The sequence below is a fragment of the Falco punctatus genome (genome assembly GCF_963210335.1).
Source record: "Falco punctatus genome assembly, chromosome: 4".
NCBI classification, from domain to species: domain Eukaryota; kingdom Metazoa; phylum Chordata; class Aves; order Falconiformes; family Falconidae; genus Falco; species Falco punctatus.
The window spans coordinates 40,492,699-40,511,326 of NC_137583.1; the positions used below are offsets into that span (position 1 = coordinate 40,492,699).

General features: G+C 39.9%; 1 protein-coding gene across 18 annotated transcripts in view; it reads left to right on the plus strand.

Moving 5' to 3' along the window:
- The window catches only part of RBFOX1 (RNA binding fox-1 homolog 1), a 1,334,594-nt gene that overhangs the window by 633,637 nt on the left and 682,329 nt on the right, over positions 1–18,628 (plus strand). For 2 of the 18 annotated variants that reach the window (XM_080382956.1, XM_080382955.1), the window contains one exon: positions 1–2,306. This exon is cut by the window's left edge. The exons of the other annotated variants lie outside the window; for them this stretch is intronic. In XM_080382956.1, coding sequence (XP_080239082.1) covers positions 2,262–2,306 — 45 coding nt within the window. In that variant the 5' untranslated portion in view covers positions 1–2,261. The remainder of the gene's footprint in view (positions 2,307–18,628) is intronic. 18 annotated transcript variants of the gene reach the window in all.

Sequence of the window (18,628 nt, forward strand, 5' to 3'; positions counted from 1 at the left end):
GATCTTTGTCAGAACTTTGCGAATGATGCCACTTGTTCTGCAGCAGTATGTTCTTTGTCAGTGGCCCCCCCCTCCCTCATATTTATTGCTAATGAGATAATTAATTGGTTTAAACTGTTTTTCATGGCTCAAAGAATTGCAGTCTCTGAAGAACAGCACTGAGTACCACACGTAGCATCTTCCGGAATTGCTGGTCGTCTGGTGGAATGCCCCTATGTGCTGCAAATGCTGGGAGCAACAGGCTGGGGGTAATGGTGCTGCTCCTTCACTGCCTTAACGCAGAGTGACCTTGCCCTGGAAACGGTAGTTTTGCCGAATAGCAGTGGCAAGTAATGCTGGTGCACTTTTTAATGTAATTCTGAGCTTAATACTAAGAATGGCTGGAGATCAAAATCAGATTTCAATAACAGAACTATTAGCCAGCCCATAGTATTTTGCTGGTTGTGATGACAGGAGATGCTATTTTAGTAACCCCTGTGTTTTTGTTCATTCGTGTTTAGACACACAAGGTGGTTTAGTTGGAATTTCTAGTGCTTTAATGCTCTGAAACATATTAACTCCGGCTTAACAGTTAGTGTTTATTCATTTTCAGATCACTGTAGGTTCGTTGATCCTTAGAGCCCCCTGAGAAAGAAGAGATAGGAGATAGGCACTGTAAGTAGTAGTATTCTGATTTTAAAGGTAGAAAAGTGAGGAGATGAATGATGTGGTCAAGGCCATGCCATAAGCCAATGTGAGCTCTGAGATGTTTTGGCTATTATCCCACTGGTCAGGCCAGCCCTTGGAACCTTCTACTTCTTAAATTATAAACTTAATGCTTTATTATGATGATGATGCCTTAATTGTCCCTTAGTCTGTCTAGGTAGATAGTTTTCTTTTCCCTTTAAATAATAAGGTGAGCATGACTACCATAAAAACTTTAAAACATGGAAAACTTTATGAAATCAGAATCTGACTCTGATAGTATTTTGTATTTTTCTAGTTTTTGTAGACCATAATTAAACCTTGTCTCTCCTGGTCTGCCAAAAATGGGTGAAAATTCTTTGACTTGTATATGCAAAAAGGGAATGATTGATAGAAGTTATTTGCTTGGAGATCAGTTGTCAGTCTCCTTTTTGATTGCAGAATGATAAATAAAGAAAGATGTTTTACTGAACTTTTTGTTATTTTTGAGAAATAGTGAATGTGCGGTATGAAAATACATGTTGTAGAATTGGAGAAGTCCTCAGAGCAGTATCCTTTGCATAGTTATGCTTGGTGTAAGTGGTTATTTGTTTACGGTTTGTAACCCCAGCTCCATAAACAGAAGTACTTTGAAATAACAGCTTGGTGGGGTATGAGCAGCGCTTTTGCAGCACAAGCTGCCGGTTTGTGATGTCCCTCTGAAACAAACAGATTATTTTTTTTTTTCCTCTGCTCCACAAATGGCTTAATTGCTGCCATCTCTTGTGGAAGGTGTTTAGAAATTCATCACAGTTTGATCAAAACGTTAACCCTGTGGGTGAAAGATTTTAGCTATGCGATATGTTAACCCTTTTGTTGACCTAGGATTGATCAAAACAGTGAAGCCCCACAAACTTTAGCACCGTGTCTAATATTTGAATAAATATCAAATATTTAATAGATACATGAAGGCATTCCACGAGCGGATTATTGAATGTAATCTCCTCTCCCCCTGTCCACCTTCCTTTCTGCAAGGCGGGGGTTTTTAAATGAGCTGCTGCAGAACCGCTCTTACCTACAAATAAAACAAAATGACTTCATTGCACGCGTGCCCTGCAAAGCCTGTCAGGGATATTAGCAAGGGGAAAAAAAAGAACGAAATAGAATAGCGGAAGGGCTTTGGTCGCTGGCAACAGCGCAGGGCGCGCAGCGCCTGAGGCACGGGCAGCGTCCCAGGGCGGCTCCGGGTGCGGGGGAGCCGCCGGGAGCGCCCCGCTCCGCTCCGCTCCGACCCCGCACGGCGCCGCCGGGAGCGCGGGCAGGGCGCGCGCACGAGGTGCCCCGCGCGCGCCGCCGCTCGCGCCCGAGGCAGCGCGGAAGGGCCGCGCACGTGCTGCGCGGGGCGTAACTGCCGCCCGCGGGGCCATGACCTTGAGGGCCGCGCGCGGTGCGCGGCGCCTGGCGGCGGGGCTGTAGCGGAGGCGCGGGGGGCGCGGAGCGGTGCGGGGCGGCGCAGGCGGCGGGGGGGCGCTGCCCGCCGAATCCCCCGCTCCGCCCGGCTCCTCCCGGCGCGGAAGCAGGACGCCGCCGCACCGACGATGAGATCTGGGCAGCTACTGGCGGCTGCGGGGGGGGCCCTTCAGGTAAGGCGCGGCGACCGCGGGGGTTACGCGGGGGCGGGGCGGGGAGGGGAGCCTTCGCCCGCGACCGAGCGGCGCCGGATGGGCTGCGGGGGGGGCGGGGGGCGAGTCGGCATCTCGGCCGGCTGCTGCTATGGAGCCGCCGGCAGCGCCTTGCCAAGCTGGGGGGTGCGGGGGGGGCTGTGCCCTTCCGCGGCGGGTGGCTGAAGTTGAGGGGAACTTCATCTTCAAAGCGCTGTTTAACTTTCTTTTGATGAGATGCGTATTAGCATTTATATGAAATATGGCAGGAATCTCATTAGAGATGGTCTCATCAGATGAATCGCTGCCTTTTACTTGGCACTTGACAGGATCCCTGAACAAATGCGTTGCTTCGTTAACTTTCGGGTACCAAATATATTATCCACATCCTATCACGACATTAGGAAACACGAATTGTACGAGGCTTTTAAAGCTTTATTACTGTCCTGGTTAACAGTGGTTTAGGTGGACTAAAACAAAAGCAACGTCTTAATAAATGCAAATTCAACATACAGGTAAATTTAGCTAAAAATCCATTCACGTCTGTGTATATGTATATATACATTAAAAATCTGAAATAAGAGTATAGAATACTGGGATATAAAAATGCCTATCAGTTGCCAGCCAGATATATAATTGTAGAGTAATTTAAAGATTTTGACTGAATTTAGCAAATGTGTTTTTTCTTGAAAAAAACCCCACACACTTCAAAGTGTGGAAAAAATGTTGAGGTAAGTAGGGAAAGTGGTTTTTACTGGCTTTTAAAAGAGGAATCTCCTCCATACTCTTAGTAGGAGTATGGTGTTTTTCTGGAGTTGCAGTCGCACGTGGGACACCTTGGCCCAGCCTGGCAGTGGGGTGCAGGGTGCTGGGCACTGGGTGCTGCGCGGGTCAGGCAGCAGGGCTTGGTCAGCAGCTTAGGCACCTTAAAATCACATTGCTTTCAGGACTGTACAGTAAATTCCACCTCAGGTGTTTTGTTTAGATGGATATTCAAGTTTTTAGTGTGATTCAAAACAGTCTGTGCACCTGTCAGTTCTGTAGGGGTAAGGAATTTGTTTTGATACAGAAGTAATTAATTAGGTTTTATGCAAGTGTTAAAAGTTGACAATATTTTTTGCTTATGAAATACTATAAAAATGTGGCTTACATACAGTAAATGATTTCACAGGTATTTCTAAAATGAAACAATACAGTTCTGTTCGTAAATTATAGCTTTTTTTCCTTATACATTTAATATTCGTGTTGCTGATCAGATTCTGAACATGCAAATGAGGATGACTTCTGGAAAGTGAGCAGAGCTGCTCTGAAGTAAACAGCGTTCCCTTGTCTACAGCAAGAGCAGCAGTGGTATATATTATCACCGTTCTTGTATTTGAATTATTTAATGGAAACAAAGTGGGCTTTTGGTTTTGGTCCTTCATAGGTGCTTCTCTGTGAGCGCATGTGTGGAGTCTTTGGCAGTCACCAGTTTTACTTCCTTCAAGCCTGTGTACCTATTAGGGATTGGATTATCTGTTTCAGAGCTTTTCTCCCTAAAGCAGTACCAAATTCCTTGTTATTTTGGGTGTTGTAAGCATCCCGTATCTCGCGTCCCCATTGCCTTCCCTTTAATATTTAGCCAGTGCCATCTCGACATCCAGTAAAGTGATCCTCCGGCAAGCGTAAGTAGAATTAATTATAGCCCTTTGCAAGTACAGGTTAGAAAGATTGAGCATTATATTTTTACCTACTCCTACATGGGTAACTATTTGAAATGAAAGTAACAGTAGATGGATGAAACAAATTTAGTCTTGCTATCTAGCAAGTGTTATAGTCCGTTTTTCTAACTTCAAGCCGGTCACTTCAGTAGTATCTTTATCCTGGCATTGTGCAAATCTTTTATGATAAGATTTTCATGTAAGGTCTCAGTTTTGCTCATAAAACACAAAACTTCCAGCAACAAGTAACGAATTGATTTATTCAGTGATAAGCCTCGTGGTATTCTAAATGCTGCAAAAGGTCTCGAAAAATGTATTTAACTATAAAATAGGACGTTTGAGTTTTTTCTGTTGTCATGAAAAATATTACTATTAAATGTTAATAAATTTTATTAAGATAAATCTGTTAGAAATGGCAAATGAAGCACCAAACTGGAAAGGAGAGGGAACAGAAATATAATTAACTCGTGCTTTTAAGGTATTGTAGCAGTAATTGTGAAAAAATACCATAGAAAGTAAACCAGGGGAATATGTGTAGAGAATTTTAACTATTGAAAAATATCTTGTATAGATTTTGCTTCATATTTTAAGTAACAAGCTGAGGAGTTATTTTTAAGATAGCTCAAGCCTACTGAAGACGAGTTTTTAGTTGACTTCAGTGATAGGGATTTTGGAGTTTTTCTTACAGTGAACATGTCACAAGGTAGTATATTTCTAGAATTTAGAGATGGAAACAAAGACTACAGAGGGCCTTGATTACTTCAGATGAATTATCAGTGTTATGGGTTTTTTTTTAATATATATATAAAGACTGGGCTCTAATTTACAACATTTCCTAGAAACTAAGCATAACTTCTGAAATGTAGTAACTTTATGGGAGAGTAAGGTTTACTTTCCAAAGCTGTTATTCTGCCATAAATAGCCATATTTTCAATCCATCTAAAAAACAATTTAGAAAAGTTATCTGCCTTTAAATTTAGTTTTGGAAAGTGTTACAAAGAAATAGTTCTCATAAATTGAGTTGTCAGGAAATAACAAGTCCAGTGGAATGCACTGACATATAGAAGATGGATTTTCACAGGTATGCCTTTTGGGCTCAAGGTGTGGGAAGTACGTAGTCACCAGGTGGAAGAAGAGTGCAGGCTTTTCATTTGAATAGGGGCATCTTAAGTATGTTTTCTCTAAAATTCAAATGCTGTGGGATTGCATTTGGGCCAGATACCAGACAGTTAGTTTAGTGACAAGAAATAAATGTATAGTGGCTGACATGTTCTTGTAGCATTGCTTTCTAAATTTGACTGTGAATAAAGTTTAATTTTATAGCCTGAGCACTCGTCAGTGGTGGCATTGTGTGCCTATAGGAATAAGTCTCTTCCCTTTTTATTTTAAAAAGTATCAAAGGGACATACTAAGATGTAGCAAAGTTGCTGTCTTCAGTGACATTGTACACTCTATTTGTGTTTTATTTGAACATCAATTTGGACAGTGTGAGTGTTTGCTTTGGGGGACTGGAATAGAGCATAAGCATTTCTGCTTTGTATTTGTCTTCATCACGCCCGTTCTGCACTTGATTTCAGTTAACCATGTTAAATTGCATAGGTTGCAATTTCCCTTCATTGTGCTGGAAAATAAAGTAGACTATGGCTTCTCCCACCAGGTTGCAATCAAGGACTATTTTTATTCTGTATTTAATTACAGATTTCATGCACAGCAATAAGGCTTCTGAAGAGTGATATTTTTCTGATGGTCCGGAATACTTAAAAAAAAAAAATGCCACAATATCACAGAGGCTTGTTAGTTGCCTTTTGCAAATACGGAGACAGGCGCAAACTTTGTTTAAAGTACTAAAATGGAGAAACTGCTTGAGTCAGCAGTAACATCCAGATTCAGTAAAAGTAGGTTATGAATTCAAGCAATTAAACATGACAAAAAGCCCAGTTTTACTGCCTTGACTTAATTATCTTCCAGTATTTTTCTTGGATACATAACAACTTCAAAACATTCCTTTCTGTCAGGTGTTCACCAGAAAAAAGTACACCTCCAAACCCCAGAAGCTCTTGAAAATCCTCTTGCTTTGCATTTGCACCTTCAGTTTTTAATTTTAATATTTTTATTCTCAGGAGAAGCAGACACTAATTTCTTCAGTTTAGTATACCTGGAGTTCAGCAGCTACTCATTTATGTACCAGCATTTGGTAGAGATAATTGAAAACAGACTGGCTGAATATTTAGGAATTGAAAAAGAATCTCTTTTAATATTTAATACATTATAAAAATGAGATTTTGCTATAGATGATTAGAAATCCAAAGAAAATTTCATGTGGAAGGCCAGAGGATCCATTGTTTTGTGGTTTTGTTTTAATGTATTTGATTTTCAGTGATTTTAAGCAGGTTTCCTAGATTGTAATTATTGCAAATTTAACTGGCTAGAAAAAGGGCAGGGAGGTGCCCAGATGTAAACCCTGGTGCTAATGACTAATGGACCAGCCTGAGCTTCAATTGAGCATTGGCAAAGATCATCAATTTGCTGCTTGTATCTTGGAGCAGGGTGTAAAATGTGAAGAGCAACCTACCACCCCTTGCAGATGGGAACTTCTCTGTCTGCTTGTGTTGCGGTGCTTTCAGGACGGGTGCTTATGGGTGTTTCACCTCCGCGTGTTCCTTGTTGAGGTGGAACTTTGTGATACATGAATAATAGCGATCCAGGAACGAGGTTTGATCCTTTTTTCAGGTCAGCAAATTGTAGCTCACATGAGAACTTGTTTCTGACTGCTAATTAACTTGAATCTAGTGGCTACTTTAACTGTAAACATGTATTACAGCAAAGTAAAGTGAGAGGCATATTTGGCACATCACTGCCACGTATTTAGAGTTACTTGTCTGCTGCTGAGAACTTGCACTGTTACGTGATGCTCTAACGAAAATAGTATCATTTCGGTGAATGCTGTCATTTTAAGATGAGACTCAGTATCTGCTGCTGCGCTGGAGCGAGTCCTCTAAGAACATGATGTATAGGTCAAGCCCTAATGTGGGGTGTCACGGCACTCTCCTTTTGTACTGGTTTGCGTGATTTGTATGTTTTTATGTTAGCATCAAGTGTTCACCTTTTAGAAAGGTGATGTAATGTATCCTGGGGACCACTGGTCAGCTCTGGCGTCTGACTGTTCGTGACCCAGCCTTTTAATGTACGGTGTCAACACGTGGTGTGTGTAAAAGAGGTTCATTTCTCAGAAGAATGTGTCTGCTGTCAGCTGTGTATGCAGGGAAAGTTTTGGTATTTGGTTGTGATACGGAGGAACCTCAAACCATAAATTATTTACTAGGTTATTCTGCAAGACTATATTGAAAATGAAAATCATCTAATGTTTTCATGTGAAAATTTTTGATGTTTTTAAAATGTATTTATTAGCAGAGACTGCATGATGAACAGTGGCATGATGTCCTTTTTTCCCATCTTGCCACTTAAGCCAGCACCATATGAGGCTGTAATCCTGTGCTGATCTTGACAGTTACAAGGCAAAGCAGGATACCACTGCCTGTGCCAGGAAGCGAAAGCATCTAAGAACCAGATCTTATTTCATGTGGCATTTCATTCCAGTTGAGAGGCTTTCCCAGTGGCAGCAGAGTCAAAAATTCAATCATGGCAGACTAAAATTTCTACCAACAGGGAAGCCACAGGAATCGACTTAATTCTGTTCTGACTTTCAGATTTCAAAGTGTGAGCCTTTTACTTCACACCAGTTCTTTCTTTGAGCCACAACAGGAAGTAATAGTTAATAAAGGAAGACATTAAGAATGACATTGGGTATTTCAATGTATTTTCCTTACTTCCAGTTGTATTTTCAGGATGTCTCCATATCTCTCCAACAGGTATCTGTAATTATGAGAACAGGTAAATCAGATTCAGCACAATCAAGTAACAGTTGCTCAGCAGAATTTCTGTTTGCCAGATTTTAGGCTCGGAAGAACAGAGCATTTCACCAGCCCTGTGTGGTTCACTGATGACAACCCTTCTTCAGACAGGGACTTGAGGGTGGTCTGTAGAGCTAGAATACTGGGGTCAGGTTGGAGCTCAGTCTGGAGGTATGTCACAGTCAGTGAATTGTCAGTGAAAGGAAGTGTACAAATAGCGTTCACAGGGATGCTGTTCGCCTTTTGGACGGGCAGTAGGTGCAGTGGACTGAGCTCCTGCGCAATCCTTGCAAGTCCTGTAGGAGGAGGAATTCCATTCATCACGGCACACCATGACTAAAAGCAAAGCAATCTTCTCAAATAAGTAAATGCAAATAATTAACATCAGCCATGTTATACAGCTGTTATTATCTCACACACTGTTCCTGTAGCAGCCATTAACTACTGAATGATGGAAAACAGAGTAAAGCTCAAGCCTGTTTGTATGTTGTTATTTCTTCTATTTTATAGAAGCAACATTTTTGTATGTTAGTGTTTCCTCTAATTAATTCTTGTGATTCAGACCTGGGCAAGGCATTCTGAAAAGGGGAGGCAGTACGGTAATTCTGCTTTCATTCAGTGTCGCCTACATGTAGTTGATCTAGCACTGAACAAAATTCCATCCTGATGTTAAAATGAGGTATTTGGTGATCACAGAAAATAGCGATGCAGGAGACCACTCTCTTCCATGTCATCAACTCCTGCCCTGCTCCTTGACAGGATCATCTTTACAAGTGTCATTGGCGATAGGCACCCAGTTAATCTTTAGAAACTGTCAGTAAGGGAAGTTTCATTAATTCCTGGTTAACTAGGCAGGCAGTCTTTTATGACAGAGGTTCTGATTCAGACTTCAGGTTTATGTCCCACACATGTTTTAATTTCTGTGTTTGGGTTCAACCCTTTCTAGTTATCTCTTGGTATGGGAATCTTTACTTTTACTCTGAGGCCAGCTTTTTGGACAATTTTCATTTGAATAAAAACATGGAATTCAAATAGTTTAATGACTGGGAACCAGATATTTGCCCATGATTTAGAATAAAACCAGGATTATATAATGATAAGTGTAAGATTAGTAAGCTTAAACATTTAAGAATGTGGTTCTCACAGCTGACTTGAGATCTCTAAGCTGTGTATTGTACTTCTTTGAGGCAGAGGTTATCAGGTTTATTATTTTGCTGAGGTCTACTAGAATGTTTTATCCAAAACCTATTATGCTCCTAAATTTATAGAAGTGTGTATGTGTAGGGGTGTGTGTGAGCATCTGTTACATAAAAAGATAAAAGTTAAAAGACTTTTGCTGATACATTGAAAAGCTGATGAGCTCTGCCTGCTCTTGGTTCAAATAATTTCTCAGAATAATCATTACTGGGTACATTTATCCTATCAATATAACGTCACAGGGCAAGTGTGGGGAGAGAAGGCATGAAGACAAGGATTTGGAAGACACAAGTCTTTTGGAAGAAGGGCTGTGAGGTGATGCTAGCATCATACTCAACTTAACTAGTGTAGCACCTCTGCACCTAGAGGGGATATATCCAGGAGGATTTGAAGGACTGTTCTTGGAAGACCTCCTTCCAGCCTGCACTATCCCATGATCCTGTGTTATTAGTTGGGTGGACCTGGTGAGCAATGGTTATTTCAGCAACTCAGAACTGAGGGTAAAGCACAACAGTGACAAAATAAAAAATGCTTCTGCAGTTTTGGGAGGGACGTGTACCTACAGAAAATGCTGCACATCTGTTAGAGAAATTTATAGTAAACTACGTTTAGGTAATGAACAGCTAGATGACTAATATTATAAAATAATTATTTTTGAGTCATTGGCTAGTGTACAACTTGACTTTGGCTATGCAGTAGAACAAGAAAAGTAGATGTCAACTTCAGAGACTCATGGAGCGTGACTGTGAGTTGGGCAGGCTGGCGGGTGCGATCACGGGGTGAGGTCCCTTGGGCTGTCCTTACCTTCTTCCAGCTTGAGCAAAGGGCATTGTACCCATTAAGGTAACAGAAGACAAAGGTGGATAAGGAAGCTGAGAATCTTATGGGAAATATCTTTAAAAATAGCATGCAGGATGTGTATGGTTAGTTCCCTAGATCTTTGCGTCTGTGAAGCGTGAAGAATGTGAAATTCTAATGGGATCCAAGGAGTTTTTTTTCAGGCAGTTATTTCATTGGGGGTGGGGGAGGAGGGTTAGGTAACTAAAAATCCTTTTCAGTTATTCTAACAAATTAACAAAGTTTATCAATATTAAAAACAAACAAACAAACACCCAAAAAACAAAAAAAACCAACAACCTGAAAACATGGAAGAAAAGAAGAAAGAGACCACTACACCTTTTAAAAGTTTCATTTTGGCATTTTGAAAGGAATTGTCCTGTTTTTCTCCACTGAGAAATTTCCTTTTTATTTTCCTGCATGATGTAGAACTGCCAAAATACTTGGGTTTAACTTGAGTTAGTAACACATGTTGTTTGATTTTTCAGCGTTGCATTTTGGCTTAATGGAATGAATTCTAACGTGCAGTTGTGTGGCAATGTATTTTGAAGAAAAGGGACACCTGGCCTATCAAAAGTCGCTCTTGCTTTAGCAGCTTGATATGATTGAAAGTTTTATCTGCTCAGCAAGGCTGTGTGAGAAAGACACCTGGAATGAAGAAAACGGGATCTTTGGCAGTTAAGCAGGCAGAAACCCAGGAGCTGAGCTGGGAACTGATGACCCCAAGAATGTCAACAATTATAATGATGAGACTAACCGCTTGTGTGCTTTTAACCGATTAGTATCTGTATAGCAGTGTGTGGACAGTGTATGTAACCAATAGAATTAAGGTGTGACGTGTGTATGAATATTGTATAGAAGTTTGCAGTAACTTCAGTCAAGTGGCTTCAACTCCGATCATATTGATATGTCGTTGGGTCCGTGGTTTTGCTCCTGCACAGCTGGGTGTCACAACACTTCCCCATGCCTGTTGTGAGTAGGGTGTGAAGCTGTGGGCTTAAAGTACACAAAAGAAGATTTAGATTAGGCATTAGAAAGCCTTCCTGATGGTGAGAATACTTAATAATTAATTAGATGAGTTAGGAAGATTATGGGATTTCTGTCACTGGAACCTTTTAGTAAAGATTTGGAAAGCCGATGTCAGAAGAATGCAGCTGTGTGCCTTTTTATGTAAAGGCATACTATGGAATTAATTTATAACTGACAAACCTTGTTCTCATTTCTGTGTGTCCCTTTTAGTAAAATAGAAAGTTTGTCTCAAAACTGGGACTGATTTCCCATTCAGCAGGTGCATCTCTCTTATGTCTCTACCAATATTTTTTTTTTAGCAAAGTTCTGAAACTGACCTCTTGCTATTTTTACACATCTGTGAGGTAAGGCAATGAATCAATATTATGAATGTTTTCCCAAGGAAGAGAGTTCAGAAAATTCTGGACTTCTGCAAAGATTCTGACAAAATCTTGGCTCTTCCTTTGGGCTTTTTTTTTTTTTTCCCTGAGGTACAGTGCAATAAGGGGGGGCACCTACCTCTTCATTCCCTGCTCCCAACTGCCCTCCCAGGTGTTTCATCTTACGACAATGTGTTTGCTGGTGAAACTTGTATGTGGTTTATCACTTAGTTCTGAAGAAAAATCTTGGTCTCCATTTATGGAAGCACTGAATAATAATCCTCTCTGTAAGCATCAAGGCAGTTATGATATACTTAGAATTGGATGCATTTAAAGAATAAGTTCTGTATAAAGTCTTATAACATCTGTATTACATACAGGGGCTTCCCTTACTCTTAGTAACGCCTTTATAATTTAAAGTATAAACATGTAATCTAAACTGAGCTATTTTGAAGATATTTTTGCTTTATTTATAGAAAGGATGTTTTACTTGTGACAAGTGCACAGACTTTCCCATCTTCTGCTAATGACATAACATTAAAGTTTATGAATAAAAAGCTGATTACACAGTTCTTATTAGAGCAGTTGAGACTTATTTTTACTATTTGAGAAGTGTTAAGAGTGCCTTGGGGCCAGAGAGGCTCTTCTGTGCTATTCTCTATGTAGTATTCTGCAAGTTCTATGTAGCAACCAACAGCCTTAGTCAAAAAAAGCTTTAAATCAGGAAACATTAGAAATTAAAAGGTTATGTTCCTAATCAGTGTTACACGATTGGTTCTTGTCTCAGGAATTTCGTTTTACAACCTGAAGTTGAAGTTGCTTGATTCAGTGCAAGTGTTGTGAGAAGGATAATCATGTTGGACCCCTTTTTTCTCCACTTTTTTGTTTGGTTTGGGGTTTTTTGGTTAAGCTGCTAGAGCCTACAGCTAGTTTGGCATAGGACAAAAGATTCTGTTAGAGGGAGCTAGGATCATATCTCTGAAGACAGTACACTACTCATTGCCATGGAAAATACACCTTAAAGATTGAGAAGGAACACTAGGGAAGAAAGTCCTGTTGTACTCGAGTCCTTTTTGGTATGATACAAGCGCCTGTTGTGTCTTAACCATAAGTCTTTCTAATTAGGTTTTACCTTACTCTGTACAGAAAAATAGGAAAATATACTATTCAGCTTAGAAATGACATAATTTTAAATGAAGCAATGCTACTTACTCATTATGTCCAAAGAAAACTGTAGCTTTAGAATAGAGTGTAGCAAATAGGAAACTGATACAGGAAGAGTGTTCTGTAATATCTGTATTAAAGAAATAGCTGCCAAAATACTTTAGGACTTGCAGGCATTGCAAACTTCAGCGGGTTTATAAAGACTTTAATATTTTCATATGCTTCAGTGTAAAGCCATCTGTCGCAGTGACAGAACAAAGTGTTGAGAACAAGAACAAACGTATGTTTATGGAAGTACTCCATGAAATGTTAACAAGACAGACACGAGATACACAGCCGTATCTTGTAACAAACGAGCAAGGGATTTGAAAAAACATGGCAATCATCTTCAATATTTACAATTATGATTTCTTTTCTAATTTCTTTTTATGTAGAAGCGTTAAAAAATAAAAGTCTGTCAATACAGATGGTGAGGGAGACAGGAGTGCTGAGTAAATTACTGTTTACGTTCACCTTTTGTAGTTTTGCGTGTTTCTCCTCTCTTTTATTACGGTCTTAAGCTTTTATCTGGATACATCAGTATATATGTTATACCTTATTTAGTGTTTCATACATCTGCTGGACTTTTTAGTGCAAATTAAACAGCCTTAAACGCACAGGAGCTGAACTTTACTAGTACCTTCTTCCCATCCCCCATTTGGGACAGATTTTTATTCGTGACTGCACAAAAGAATGAATCACATCAGTGTTTGAAGTTAGAAGTAGGTATAGTGTGACTTTTAACCTGTCATACCCCAAATATGGGACACAGTGTGGGCTAGTAACAGATACAAAGAGATTAAAGGGGAAAAAATGGTACCGAGACATCAAAAAAATATCAAGTGTTCAAGAAAAGTTACTTTGAATCTTTTGTCAATGGTATTGCAATAAGAAAAATCTAGTTCTAAAGAATCTATACAGTTGGATTTTTAGTTATAAGGTATAAAGGATATATTTTATAGTGATTCTGTTCTCTTCAGGCCTCCATTCTCTCTAGAGGTTTGGGTGACTGGGAGAAAGGATTGAATTAGATTGTGCCTTAGCAACACTACAAATTTTCTAGGAAGTATATTTTATGTTTTAAAATGATAGGTCCAAAAAAGATGTGAGCTGAAGGGTTGTGGAGCAGGTTAAGGCCTAGTTCCCTCCCCTATGCAGGTATGGAGTCTTGTTCTCCAAGCAGGACACAGCTTGGTGGGCCAGTTTCTTGGTTTGTCTTGGCACCATTCCACACTGATGTGGGAAAGGGCAGACCTGATTATTTTTTTGCTGATAGATTTAGGTTTTACTATAACAATCTGTTTTCTTAATGAGATTTATAAACATAGCATGGATTAATTTTCCACAGCCTTCAAAAAGTTAAGCCAGCAGAATGCAGAGGTGGGAATACACAGATATATTAGCAACATCATCCTGAGATAACAAACAACAAAATTATTCTCATATTGATGGTGTTGTCATTCTGTGTTGACTGGTCATGTTTGTATCATTTCATGCTTAGGCAGTCTTGAAGTTTGGAATGTATTGCACTGTGGCATCTTTCAGCTATATATCCTTAAAGGAGCAAGCAAAATGTGGAAGTAACAATGTCTGATCTTTTATTTGAATTCTGATAAATGTGCAAGTCTTCGAATTTGTACTTGGTAACAGGGACACCTCGTGGAGAGCAGGAACATCCCAGCTCGATGTCCGTGCCAAGAAGTAAAGGGAAAAACCCTGCAACTGTATCAAACCAGTTTGTAAAGAAGCTTTTCCAAGACCCTAAGTGTTGCCCTGTAGATGAAGACAACCAGCTAGTAAGAGATACAACTCCTTGATTGGATTTGAGCTTATTTAGTATCTATTTTAGCTTTGGTAGGGCACTGTTTACCAGATACCTCAGATGAAGGTGTATGGAACTGTCCCAGAAGCAAATCTGCTACTACTTCTCATAAGGTTTTATGTTGATGTTTAATGTTGAAGGGGTGAGTTTTATCCCTAAGGCAACAGGTTTTAGACATCGGGGCATAAAGATTTAGTTCACTTTGAGCGCTCCTTAAATTTCCTTGAGTGTTCAGCTTTGGCCACACACTCTGTGACAATGAGTCTTACCGTGATGTATACATGTTGTGTTTAGAAAAATCCTAACACGTTGGATTGGTGGGAGGGGAGATGCCCTCCTGCTTTTCTGTTAATTTTCATTGCGTATCCTGTGTCCTTTTCTCTGAGAAGTGAACTTTCTAGCTCTCTGTGCCATCTACTGGTATCTATTTTGACTTCTCCTTTTTATTTCCTTTAGAGAAATAGGCAGCCTTTGTGTTATTTCTCTGGTTTTCAAATGAGAAGTTTTGGATCTTTTAACTAGTCCTCTCTTCTGTTCTCTTGGACCCTCTTACTTTTACAGTTTTCTTTTCACACAGACTGACTACCCTTTGTGCAGCTGAAGCAGGTGTCTATTGCAAATTATAGGAAAAGTTCCTAGTAGGATATCACATGCCAGTAATTGTTTTACTCTGCCAAGGGCTCCTGACTTGTAAATAAGGTTTACAAAGATTTGTGATGCTGCTGAGACTTTCTCTTACTGCTAACAAGAGAGAAAATGGCAGTGAGTATTTTTTGTGCCGACACATTTTTTCCCCCCATAAAAATAGTTTCTTTCCCATTGTATTTTTTCTAAAATATTTATTTTAATAATGCATTTATAGACATTGTAATTGTCCACATGTTTATATGCTACCTATGTGGTAACATCTTTTTGGTATTAATGAGTTGGCTTTCCTTGCTCCATAGACTATCCCCTCAATTTATTTGTCTTTTATTTTGATGAATAATGGTAACTTTTGATATGATTATTTTCTAATGCTGCCAAGCATCAAATGATTGTGAAAATTATTGTGTAATGATTTCCACCGTGCCATTAATCAGGATAGGTATTAGCAAAATGAACTTAAGGATTTGTTACATTTACTGATGCTGGTTACTGTAAAGTTACAGAACTACAAGGAGACCGTTGAATATAATGTGTCATCTGTTTCTCACAAGGCACAACAACCGATACAAAATGAGAAACATGCCCAGACCTAGCAGATTGTATCTGTAACGTGAGTGGGGTTTGCTGCTCTCTGGTATGGAAGTTCGTAGTGTCCGTAGAGAAGGGGCTGACCCAGGGCAGAGCAGCATCCTGGGGCTGGTGGCTGTTCGCGGGCTGCCAGCAGCACCAATGGGCAGGTCGGTAATTCCTGTGGGGTTTCTCCTGTCCCCATGGATATGCACTCTCTGTTCTCAGAGTGCTGCAAAGACCTGCCACTTGTCTTCCAGACAGCCATGTTTGCTGGTTTACCTGTTGCTGTTCGTTCTTTCTGTGTAACATTGAGCATCTGCTTTATTTGATTTTCTATTAATAGTATATCCCAATTGTCAAAAATGGAGATGAAATTTTCCTCCCAGAAAAGACTGGTTTTATGGTAGCTTGTCGTGTACTACAGTTAATATGTTGCCTGTTGGTAATTAAAAGTGCTAGTAAGCCCCCAAATCTTCCACAGAAGATGTGCTGTGAAGTGCTTTCCCCCCATTAAGGATGGTTATAACCGCTGGTCTTGTGGCACTTTGGGCAGGTGACATGTGCTGGTGTGGCAGAGCATACCTCTCGGGGGGGATCAGGGAGAGGATCCACTAGTTTCAACGTAGTTAACCAGGCTTAGAGCTGAGATAATATAGTGGCAATTTGTATATGGACAGAAAGAAAAAATGAGGTACCTTAAGCTGCTTTGCTGGGAAAGGGGAAGTGGAACAAGTAAATAACTAACGGTAGGTGCTGTGGTGGTGGCAGAGATGGGGAAGGGTGCGCGTGTTCAGAACTGCACCCTAACACATCTGCGTTGCACCTGGATCACAACACAAATACCTGAATTCCTTTAGAAATGTGGCTGCTGCTACTATATCCCCTTTGTCTTAATGTCACGTTGTAAGTACGGTTATGAATCCCACCTGTATCTCAGAGAGGTGGGTTGAGAATAAGTGCCTTAACAATTGTGAGGAGCTGCTAAGGCTGGCCCTCTAACATAAATCGTGATTCATTGCCCTTCTGTCCCCTCTTCTGCTGGAGCCTTGCTGATGGCACATTTCAGGTGGAAGAACAACATGAAAATTTCCCGCCCCTCCCTAAAGGACTAAATGCCAAGTGCAGAGCTACTGATTAGAAACGTATCTCCGAGGAGCCTAACAGGAGCTAATCCTTAGGATATATTTAACTAACTTCTAATCCCTTTCACAAAGTGCATTGGGAGGTAAAAGTTTCTTCTGTTTGCTGTCGGTTACCCAGTTCTTCACAGTTACTCCTCCATTAGCCCTTTGTTTCTTCTGTCTTGAAACTTGCAAATAATTATGTCTTATTAAAAACACCGCTATAGTACCTACAAAGTACTTACTGCAGAGTAAAACAAAATTTCAAAGCTTATTTACTATGGAGGCGCTAGTTTCTCTTTTTACCTACACCTCCATGGCATTGCATGAGATCTGTTGGCTGGTAGTGATACCCGAGGTATTATTTTATACTCTTAAGCAAAATGATGTGTTTCTAAAGTAATTTGCTGCAGTGCAAATTATAACTGCTCTTTCTGTCGTGACAGGACTGTAATCATTGTGTCACTGGTCACCTCTCTAACAGCTTATTGGTTCTCAGTTTTGCCAAGTGGAAGTAAAAGAAGAGCAGCTTTTTTCCCCTTATCTGGTGGCAAGGCTTTGACATTTACATATTGTATTCTTTGTTATATGTGGAATATGAGGTGGTGATTATTTGAATAATTTTTATGTAACGGAACAAACTGCTATTGAGTGAAACATGTAAACTACTTGAACACTAAAAAGCATTTCTTTGAGGCTGCTTTATCTGTTAGGAAGTTTCTGTGAGATGTTTAAAGCTTCAAGTCTACATTATGTATCTATGTAATTAATGTAGATGAAGAAGGAAATAGAAAGGGAAAGTTGTTTTAAGTGAGATAGTTAAGCAGTTAAGTGTCCATTGAATTGCAGTCTGAGACCTTGGCGGGGGTGAGGGAAGGGTATTAGGTTATAATGGATACAGGTAGAGGACTATTTTGGTGCAATTGTTTGTGTTTTTCATCAGCATCTCCCATGTGGGTCGTGATTTCAGTACACAGTCCTGTAATCTCCTGCAGTGGCAATGATTCAGCTTAAAAATCAATAGGGCACAAGGTGTTTCAAGTTCTCATTATTGTAATGTGTCAACATCACTTCAGTGACCCCAGAGCCCTGTGTTGGCTGATTTGTTCTCTGATTTATTGTGCAATCTTGTAGGGCAAACTATAATTTCACTTGCAACCAGAAACTCTACTTTTATGGTTTGTGTCCCAGTCTGTAGTCATTAGGATGTTCAGAGATAATCAATACCTGTGTTTGCTGCTGAAGGTTGAATGAAGTTGTCAAGCAGCTAAATTGCAAAGAGTACAAACAAAAGAACATTGTTATGGCTGAGCAGAACAGGAAAGGTTTTTATTTAAATTTTCATTCCTTATCTACTCGACAAATGTTTTTATTGCTTAGCACTGTCAGAATTTATATCCCCCTATATGCCTAGAAGTTTCAGATCTTAAATTTTGTAGTTGTAATTGCTTACTGTACCACTTTGTCTTTAGGTTATCTGTGTTCATTTATGATTCTGTTGTCTTCTCTATGTCTGTCCAAATTTAATAACATCATGAACAGTAAACTAATTTAATTGCTCAAACTTAATAAACTTATTGTGGCTTCAATGCATGACAGGTAAAGCAGTGTTGTTAATTTTGAAGTCCTCCTCTTCCACCCCTCCTAATTTTGATGTTTCTTTACACAATCAAAGTGCTGCAGGTGATAATGATGTAGTCTATACTAGTTTACCCTGGACAGTGTCACACCTATCAATGTATTTAGGACATCTCAAATAAAATGGAGGTAGCTTGGCACAGCCAAAAGCTGCTAAGACTTTCACTGCATTGACACGTACAGCTCACATGCTCAGCTGGGAATCAGAGCTTAATGCAACAGTCTTGAAGCCAAATATCTAAAATTTTAGTGAGCCCCATTTAGCTTTA